General features: G+C 46.9%; 1 protein-coding gene across 1 annotated transcript; it reads left to right on the top strand.

Moving 5' to 3' along the window:
• The first annotated feature begins 640 nt into the window (after positions 1-640).
• Positions 641-5,487, top strand: LOC121668395 (ly6/PLAUR domain-containing protein 2-like). The gene is made up of 3 exons (XM_042036172.1): positions 641-811; positions 4,293-4,412; positions 5,004-5,487. Exons 1-3 carry the CDS (start codon positions 760-762, stop codon positions 5,213-5,215), a joined length of 384 nt encoding a protein of 127 aa, XP_041892106.1. The 5' UTR covers positions 641-759; the 3' UTR covers positions 5,216-5,487.
• The last annotated feature ends 4,978 nt before the right edge of the window (positions 5,488-10,465 follow it).

The following is a 10,465-nucleotide window of genomic DNA, read 5'->3' as shown; positions in this document are numbered from 1 at the left end:
ATGAGCTTGCAACCACACTTGGAGAGGGTTGGCTCAGAGCAGAGGGGCTTCTCCACTCCGTCCTTCCTCAGGATTATGAGCCTGAGAGGTTCCCTTGGCCCAAACTTTCAGATCCTGGTCCTGTTTTTTTCCCAGTGTTCCATGCTTTTTCCAGTGAGTGAGGAATTGAAAGTCAGATTTCCACTTCTAGACCAGGCTGGATGAGCCTTGGGGCAACCTGGCCTAATGGAAGGTCTTTCTGCCCATGGAAAGGGTTTGGAATGAGATGATCCCTTCCAATCCAAACCATTCCACGATTCTCGTCCTCCTGATAAACTCTGGACCCCACTGAAGGTAAAAACACAGAGGAGAAAAATCCATGAGGTTCAATTCCTTGACATTCACGCAACCAACGCTCTTTTCCCCGGGATTTCTTGAGACCACTCCAAAAGTGAGAGGAAATATCCCCAAGCTGCAAGACAAGACCTTCCAAGGCCTTCTGCATCCTGCTTGGACACAAAACACCTGGATTAATCCCAGCCATTGTCCACCCTGATAAGCCAAATTTTCTTCTCCAAGGAACATGAAAAGAGATGACGGAGTGGCAAGAGGTGGGGCCTGCTTTGGAGCTCCTTCAATTCATTTATAGCTCAGTGAGACTCGTTTTTCCAGTAGATTTGGATCTGGGGACGGATCTTGGTGTATGCCAAGCCACCAGGACGTGTGACATTGGTGAAGAGTGCCGACAACCCAGTGACCAGACAAGAAGAGCTGTGCAAGATGAAGGTGTTTCTGTTTCTTCTGTTGGCTGCTGTCACTTGCATAGATTTGGGTGAGTTCCCACTTGGATTTATCCAGACTCCTTCAGTAGATACAGCGTGATGGGATAGGATGTGCCCTGTTCCCTCTGAAAGCCACGTCTCCCACTTTAGGCAGTTTTCCGAAAAAAAAAGTCTGTCTTTGGAATATTTTCATATATTCGGCATGGTGATGTTGTCATTGGGATTGTCAGGTCAGGCTCTTTAGGAAGTGTCACAAGGCAGAGTGTGATTAAACCATGTCGTTCCTTCAATGCAAATTCCCACTCTCACTTTTTCCATGTTCGTGCTCAATCTCACTGTCTTTTTTCTTTTAATGTTATTTTTAACTTTCTGTACCTTTTTTGTTACTTAGCCCCGGAAGTCAGTTCCATGCAGCATGTGTGGGATCTCTCCAAAAATGTTACATGTGTGATTTATCCAGTTTTAGCCATTAGAAGTGGGAAAGAGGGGTTGGGACATTACTGGTGGCCCAGGTACTGCAGGGTTGATGTTTATCACGGAATCATGGAATGGTTTGGGTTGGAAGGGACCTTAAAGATCATCCAAAGTGAGGCACTGGAACAGGTTATCCCAAAAAGTTGTGGATGCCCATCCCTGGAAGTGTCCAAGGCCAGGCTGGACAGGGCTTGGAGCAACTTGGTCCAGTGAAAGCTGTTGCTGCCCGTGACAGGGGGTGGAATTCTGTGATGATGAAGGTCCCTTTCAACCCAAACCGTTCTGTGATTCCATTCCATGATTCCATGATCCTTCCTCCATCCTTTCTGTTCCTTGTTTCTACCACACCAATTTCTTGGACAAAAAGTGATGATCCCAAGTTTTGGTGGTGTTCTCCTGGATGTCCAAGGTAATTCCTGGGCAGGATCAGTCCAGGACCTGTGACTGTTCATTGGGATATTCGCAGATCCAGACTGTGCCTGTCTATGGAATTATGTTATGATTTTTTAATTCTTATTTCTTTCCTTCTTATGCAAGGACATTTTCCTTCCTCCCTCCTTGCCGAGCAGATTCTGCAGGGGAGGAAGAGGTGGTGGCTTGTTTGGTTTTCTTCTCAGAGAGGATCACAAATCCTGTGGGTTGAATTTGTCCAGCATCATGAAATGTGAGACTAAAAACGATGCTTCCTCCTAAAGGTGAATTTCATAACAGTCAGATGTGGGATTAATGCAAACAAAGCATCAGGTCACAATGAGCAAGCAAGATAATAAAGTTTACTTTGAATAAAAGCAGGAAAATTGCTGTGTTTGTTTAAAAAAGGGCTTTTTCTGGCTCATTAATTAGGATGGTGTCTATTTTCATAGGGTGACTTGTTTGCCTGAGCCTGTTGACATCCCGTTGGAGCTTTGCTGGGAGGAGCTGAATCATTTCTCCCTTTCCGTGGGGTTTAAAGGAATTTCAGCTGGAATGTCACACAGACAGGGTGACAAGGGCTTCCCAGACCAAAGAGGGGCTGCTGGGGTGTGATGACACCAAAATACATCGCTGTGTTTATAACACACACTTTGAGGGGTCTGCTGGGGGTGGGAGAGGGGACCCAGAGTAGAGGACCCAGATCAAGTGTTGGGTTCCTCAGAAAAACCTTCAGAGAGCAAAACGCCCAGAAAAACTTGTTGAAAAATGGCTTTTTTTTGGTGATAGGAAGCACCAGATACTGTTTTGATTTGATAGCTTGGAGTGCTCTGTGTCACAACAATCTGGGCTCTTCAGTGGTTTTCTCCAAAGTTTCTCCATCTCGGAAGACTTTAGGCACTGAAAGATCTGGGCTGTGGTTATTCTGTGGTTGTAGGAGCTGAGAGGCACCTTCAGCTCTCGAGGGCTTTACAGCTTAACAGGGATGAGGGACATCTCTGAACTGGTGAGGGACAAGGCAGGAGGAGCTGGATCAGGATGGATTTGGAGTCTTGAGTATCAAATTTTGTTTCTGTGGTCTCTGCCTAGAGCAGAACATGTCCCCATGCAATCCATTCATGGTGCTGCTGTCAAGTTTAATTCTCTTTGAGGGTGGGGAGGCCCTGGCACAGGTTGCCCAGAGAAGCTGTGGCTGCCCCATCCTTGGAAGTGTCCAAGGCCAGGTTCAACAGGGTTTGGAGCAACCTGGTCTAAGTGGAAGGTGTCCCTGCCCATGGCAGGGAGTGGAACTAGAAGATTTTAATGTCCCTTCCAACCCAAACCATTCCATGATTTAAAATAACCCCTCACACATTCTTCTCACAAACCCAGAATCTCAGCACGAGGGGAAGGGTTGTGCTCAGTTTGTTCTCGTGGCTCAGTGAATTTGATGGAGACAAATTCCTTCTGTCTGGGACACCCTCCCAGCCTTTGGGAAGAGCTGGCAGAGTGGACAGCACCAGAGGAAATTCTCCCTGCTGCAACTCACATCCGAGTCTGACTTTTGTGTGTGTATCCAGATCCTTCACCAAGGGGACAAACCTGACCAAGCTGACAAATTTCTATGATAAAGTGACTGACCTGGTAGACAAGGGATGAGCTGTGGATATTTTCTACCTGGACTTCAGGAAGGACTTTGATGGTCTCTCCTATAAGATCATGGAATCAGGGAACGATTTGGGTTGGAAGGGACATACAAATCATCCAGTTCCACCCCCTGCCATGGGCAGGGACACCTTCCACAACCTTCCAGGTTGCTCCAAGCCTCATCCAACCTGGCCTTGGACACTTTCAGGGATGGGGGGTCCAGAACCTCTTTGGGAAACCTGTTCCAAGATCCTCATGGACAAGCAGTTGAGGGATGGGCTGGATGGAAAAGCTGGGACTGCTCAGGCTGGAGAAGTGAAGGCTCAAATTGGTAATCTTATAAATTCCTGAAGGGAGAGAGCAAAGAGGACGGAGCCAGGCTCCTTTCAGTGATTCCCAGTGCCAGGGCCAGGCAAAAGACACAAACTGAAACACTGGAAACATTGGGAAACACTTTATGACTGTGAGGTTGACTGAGCACTGGCAGAGGCTTCCCAGGGAAGTTGCGGAATCTCCATTCTTGGAGATATTAAAACCCCATCTGGAGACAGTCCTGGACAAGAGGCTTTAGCTGGTCCTTCTTGAGAGGAGGGATTGGACTGGTGGAGCTCCAGACGCCCCTTCCAACCTTCCAACCTCCTCCATTCTGTGATTCTGGGAGTTTGGGAGTCTGGGATCTCTTTCTGATGCTCTACTGAAGTTAAGGAAAGATGTAGATCCAGAAAACAGAGAAATAGATCAGCCCAAGATCTTTCCTGTGTCACGGGGTCTCCTATGTGTGTGGCTCTTTCTTGTTTGACTCATCACAAGGGGTCTGAACCCGACCTGAAGCTGTGCTTTGACCACCAGACCTTTGTGTTTCTCATTCCCATCGGTCCAAACACATTCTATTATTCCATTCCTGTTCTCAGCATGACTATTTTGGAAAATTCCTCCCGAGAGATACCTGGAGGGGCACAGACAGAATCCACACTGAGGCCATCCTCATGTTTTCCATCCTCCTGTTTTCCCTCTTCACAGGACACTTCTTGCGGTGTTACACCTGCAGGGATTTGACCCCAGTTGACAAATGCCAGACAATTGAGAACTGCACAGAGGGTGAGCTCATGTGCAAGACTACGATGTATTCCCTGGAGGATGGTAAGGACAATTCCTTCTTTATCCATACTTTTGACAGGAATCAGTGTTTCGACAGTGCTGGTGTGGAGACCGGTTCCTCTTTCCACTTAAAAAAGAGATCTCCCATGGGATCTCCAGCTCTCCTGCTGTTGTGGAAAGCAGTGTTTGTGTGAAGGAATATTTGGTGAATGCAAGCTCCTGGCTAATGCTGAGAAATAAGATTTAAATTTTTTACAGGGTCGTGTGGTGATAGGAAAACAAGGAATGGCTTTAAACCTAATGAGGGTAAGTTTAGATTGGATATTAGGAAGAAATTCCTCCCTGCCAGGAGGGTGAGGCCCTGGCACAGGTTGCCCAGGGAAGCTGTGGCTGTTACATCCCTGGAAGTGTCCAAGGCCAGGTTGAACAGGGTTTGGAGCAATCTGGGATAGTGGAAGGTGTCCCTGCCCATGGCAGGGGGTTGGAATGGGATGATCTTGAAGGTCCTTTCCAACCCAAACAATTTATGATTCTATGACACCAACTCCTGGTCATCAGAAGACAAAAGAGAATGGTGATGCTCTCCTCTGTTTTTCCCAGTCCTAACTGTTCCTGCTTTTTTCTTTGCTGTAGTTTATCCCGTCACAGAAGTCTCAACTGTCACCAAGATGTGCTCCTCCACCTGCATCCCCTCCGACGTGGATGGCATCGGGATGACACATCCTGTCAGCTGCTGTTACTCTGACCTGTGCAACTTCGATGGTGCAGAAAATTTGGGGATCAGAGCTGAGCCATCTTGGATCCTCGCAAGTTCCCTCTGTGCCTTTTTCTGGACTAGACTGTGAGGGGACGATTCTGAAAATTCCATGAAGAAAATAACCCCCCACCAGCCCAGCTTTCCATGTGGATGCCTCAAAAAAACCCCTCAACAGCTCCCAAAAATTGAGGGTTTTTTTAGCATCCACACTTTTCCCACAACCAAGAGAGAAGCAAAACTCAGGAAGGCCCAACTCAAATTTTTCAATTGATTTTTCAACAACTCCCACAAAATTAATTGTGGAGTTTCTTTGCTGTGCTGGTCTGGTTGGGTTTGAAGTAAAAAATTCAAATGTGTGAAGTATATTTAAGGCAAAAAACCTTGAGAAGAGTCTTCCCTACCTCCTTAGAGCAGGTCCTCTCCACCCCATCATTTTCTGCTGTTCTTCCTAGACCTCCTTCTCTGTACCCAAAAAATTAAGGAGACATTTCTGTGCCTAAAATATGAGGCAGGAGACTGAACTTCCCATGCCAATGATCTGATCCAAGGAGCTCAAAATCTTGTGTTCTCTGTACCCTTTTGAGCAGAATAAAAAGAATCTTGCGTTAAAACAGTTGTAATCACATTTAGTTTTCCTTTTGTTATTCCCAAACTCCATCTTTCAGTATTGTTTATACAGAGTTGGGTTTTGGGGTGAGTCTCACACAGATGGATGAGACATTTCCCATTGTCCCTCACTGGAAGTGACCTTCCATCAGCATTTCTTCCATCAGCTCCCCTTGTACAAATCTATCTTTACTGGGAATACTGAGTAATGGCTGTTCCCTGAATTTGGAGATCAGTGAAATGACTTTCCCCCTTTCTTTAATCCTCCAGAGCATCATCTGCAATTCCTTGTGTGTTGCTCTGGGCTCCTACATTTTGGTCCATCCTGCTCTGGTGCTGCATTTTCCTGTAATCCCCTTTCCAAGGTCCAGCAAGAATATCCTCCTCCAATTACCACCCTGCTCCTGATATTTGGAATAATCAATCCAAATGTGATATAAAGTCTTCCATGTGGCACATGTGGTTTCCAAGAGAGGTGGTACAATTCCCATCCTTGGGAAGCTTTCATGGCCTAGATGGATGAAGTCCTGAGAAACCTTGGGCTGACCTCAAAATTGGGAGCTTGGATCAGGAGCTTGGATTAGGAACATTCTGAGGTTGCTTTTCCAACCTGAGCTCCCTGTAAATCATGATGCAGCCACTGGGATCTTTGGAACACAAACACCCTTATTTCCAGGCATTCTACAAGGAACATATGCTAGGAAAAAATTCTTCCCTGGGAGGGTGATGAAGCTCTGGCACAGGTTTCCCAGGGAAGCTGTGGCTGCCCCATCCCTGGAAGTGTCCAAGGCCAGGTAGGATGGGGTTTGGAGCAATCTGGGATAGTGGAAGGAGTCCCTGCCCATGACAGGGTAGGGAACTGGAAAATCTTGAAGGTCCCTTTCAACCCAAACCATTCCATGGTTCCATGAAACTCTGAAAGCTCCTTGTTGGGGATTTCTCCAGCTCTGCCAAAGTCACAGATCCTGGAGTCAAGTGGGCTGGCCCAAGAGGTGCCATCTGGGAGAAAACCAGGAAGTTCCAATACTGTCCCATGATTTCTTTCAGAGTAAGCAGGTAAATTGTTCACTGTGCCCTTCAACCCTCCCATTTATGACTCTCTTGAACCAAGGGTGTTTTTTGAGGTCCACACCCTCCAAAAATCATCAGGCACAGCTGATTGCAGCCACCTCTCCGTGAACTGGAGCGGCTCCGTAGCTGTCATCGCTTTGAGGAGCCGCGTGCGGAGGAGCTGTTTCTCCCCTCCCTTCATTGGCCACGGATGCCTCACCCCTTTGATCTCTGGCCAGTTTGGCAGCGTGTTTCCCGCATTCTGGCTGTTCCCTACAGGGATCACAGCTCTGGGGAGAGATCTGGTCTGAAAGGCAGAAAATCTGTGTGGGTGAGGCTTTGGAGATGCTCCCCGGCGTGAAGCCAAGCTCTCCAAGCACAGGGTGGTTAAACATCAACCTGAACCTCTCTGTGGTTTGTATCTTTTCTGATAGAAAAATTAATATATTAATTAATATATTAGCTCTGTTCCACCTGGTGTGAAGCTGTCCTCAACTTCCTGCTTCTGGAAATGTCTCTTGACTATTTTTTCCCCCCCAATACCCACAGAAGGACTTTTTTGGTTCATTTTTGCTGAAATTTAATTCCCTCCTCATGAAGTTGACTTCCAGGTCCATCTGTTTTTTCTGATCCTACTCACTCCTGGGGGCTGTTTGAGGCTCTCCCTGAAGGTTTCCCTGCATTTGTTTAGGAATGAGCCTTTTTCTCCCTTTTTTTCCTCCCAAGCTCTCCCAACCCCTTGGGTTTGCCTCTTGTCCTGTCACGGTGAATCTTTGGATGAGTTTGGCTCAGTCATTTCTAGATCTTCTTTGAAACACTGGGAGATGACAACGGTTCATGTTTGAGACAAAAGGCAAGGAGAACTTCAGGGAGAGATGGATAACTTGTCCAAAAGCTGTCTGAGGAAGTCAGGTGGGACTTTGCTTGGTCAGTGGAGACTGGCTTTGGAGCAGACACTCATCCCACCCCTTCCTGATACTTGTATGGAGCTGGGATGAGTTGCCATTTTTTGTCAATGTGAATTAATAAAGTGGTCTGGGTTTTCCTCCTAGCTCAGCTCAGGCATGAATTTTTGTAGAACAACCTGGCTCTGGTTTGTTGCTTCAGCTCCCAGTCTGGGAGCCTTTCCCATGGGCCTGGAGCTGTCTAAACAGATTCCCTTGGGAGCAGTAGGAATCAGGCAGGACTCTGGATAAACACAACCTCCCTGTGAACAGAGCTAAGCTCCCTACAATATTTCTCTGAATATATTTTGTTTTCTCCCTGTCTCCAGAGGCAAAGACAGGTGAATTCCCTCTTGAAATCCCTCCAGGTAAAATCCAGCTTGGTGACTGCAGGATATAGCACAGGAATCTGGGAATCAGCAAACAGCCCTGCCAGAACGTTTCCCTGATGCTTCTGAAAAATAGGGATCTGTGTCGTGCTTCCAATCCTTGCAGAGTACAATCAGTCCATTGTGTTTGCTAATTCTTCCTTGGAGGAAGTGTTCCAAGAGGCCAAGGCAGTTGTGATTTCCTGCTGGGATTGGCACCGAGGTTTTCTTTTATGTCCCTGCATAAAAAAGCCCTTTGCTGATGCTGATGATGAAAATGTGAAGTCTGAATTTCACCAGCGCTTGCGTTGTTTCCTCTGGAAGTGCATCCCTCTAATTCCCTGGGGCTGGGACATCTTCCACTAGACCAAGTTGTTCCTGCCCTGTCCAACCTGGCCTTGGACACTTCCAGGGATGGAGCAGCCACAGCTTCTCTGGGAAACCTGTGCCACCCACACAGGGAAGAAATCCTTCCCAATATCCCATCTCAACCTTCCCTCTGGCAGTGGGAAGCCATTCCCTGTGTCTTGGCACTCCATCCTTTGTCCAAAATCCCTCTCCAGCTCTCTTGAAGCCTTAGGCACTGGAAGGAGCTCTAAGCTCTCCCTGGAGCCTTCTAGGTGAACACCTCCAGCTCTCCCAGCCTGTCCATGCAGTGCCACCTTACTTTCCTGGAAAAAAACCAAACCCTGGATAGTTGTACCCAGAGTGAGCATCCCAGTTTGCAAGCAGAGCTGTGCATGTGCCTAGACCAGGAAGCAGAAACGTGCACTCATAAAACCCAGGAAGTTCTTTTAGTTCTTTTCAAAACTGTTTTTAAAAACCAATCTGGATGACTTCCTTCACTCCAAGGAGAATTCCCATGGTTATATAAGGAGATTATCTTTGACTTCAAGGCTGTGTCAATGTGACAGGCCCTCAAGGGCAGGGCTGTGTCACCAGGCCGTGGTAATGGATTTACAAATCCCTGCTCCCTGTGGCAACCCCACCATCCCCTTTGCAAACAAACTGGGAAGGACTTGGACCCAGCACAGGTGTCCAAGAGAGAATGGAAACTCTGGCTCATGTTTGGAAAGATCTCTAGCTGGATGTGACAGCAACTGAGGCCTAATGAGAGGTGTTTTGGGTAAAGCAGAAATAAAAGGAGTGGCCTCCCACTATGGATCCAGATCGGGAATTACACATGAGATTGGAAGGCAGCTCTGGAGTCTGTGGTCCAACCCCGTGGGCTGGTTTGGGAGACGATTCAGCTGTTCTTCCCAATGTGTGGATGGAAGTGCTGTTCCAAAGCCCATTTTTTTGTGAATTATGGAGTTTTATGGACTTTTAATAAGATGGTTTGAGTTGGAAGGGACATGAAAGATCATCCAACTCTCAGCCATGGGCAGGGATTTTTCCACTATCCCAGGTTGCTCCAAGTCCCGTCCAACCTGGCCTTGGACACTTCCGGGGATGGGGCAGCCACAGCTTCTCTGGGCAACCTGTGCCAGGGCTTCCCCACCCTCCCAGGGAAGAATTCCTTCCCAAAATCCAATCTAAATAAATTCTTTCTTTCAAACAGAATTGTTTCTGTTTGCTGGGACATGTTTACAACCTGATTTTTCAGAGTAATTAATCATTTAAATCTCTTCACAAACCACACAGAGATTTTTATTTTATGAACTTTAGCAAAGGGCTTTGGTTCAGTGTCCCACACGACGATTCCCAGGTTTATGGCATGGCTTCCTTGACTCTAAAATGAGAGGAATATTTATCAGCCAGGTTTGATGCTGAAATTTTTGTGTCTAAATTCAGGCTCTGAGCTCCTCAGAGGAAAAGTTGCTGTAGAGCTTCAAAGCCTTGTTCCAATAATTTGTTAACTTGGCAATGAATCCTTCCCAGTGCTCCCATTTGATTGTATCCGGGAATACAGGACACTTTCCAGGTGCAAAGTTTTCCTGAGAGAAGGATCTCACAGAAAGCTTGGCTGGAAATGTTGCATTCTCCACCCCCTAAAATCAAGGTCTGGATGCCCAGTGCATCCTTGTCCCAGTTATCAGCTATTTATAAGGAAAATCTGCATCCGGATCCCAAAAATAGAGCAGGATAAAACGTCATGAAGAACTAAAAAGCCACTGGAAATAACAGTGCTGCATTTCAACAGCTCAGGTGTGTCATGAGCCTGCTTTCCTTAAAAAGCTGTTTACTCCAGTGGTGACTAATTCCATGCATCTTTCCAGGCCTTTAGGATGGCAGGATACAGCCCAGGGATTGAGCATCGAGTTTCCAGGAGAGAAGCAATACTATAAAAAGAGGAACATGAATGCTTCAGCCTCATTTCTACTCCTGTGACCAGGAAAAAGATTATCCCACTCTGGTCTGGATCTGCCA

The sequence above is a fragment of the Corvus kubaryi genome, unplaced genomic scaffold (assembly GCF_017639235.1).
Source record: "Corvus kubaryi isolate FWS band 111438036 unplaced genomic scaffold, C.kubaryi_AGA036_p1.0 37385, whole genome shotgun sequence".
NCBI lineage: Eukaryota > Metazoa > Chordata > Aves > Passeriformes > Corvidae > Corvus > Corvus kubaryi.
This window is presented reverse-complemented; position numbering and strand designations above follow the sequence as displayed.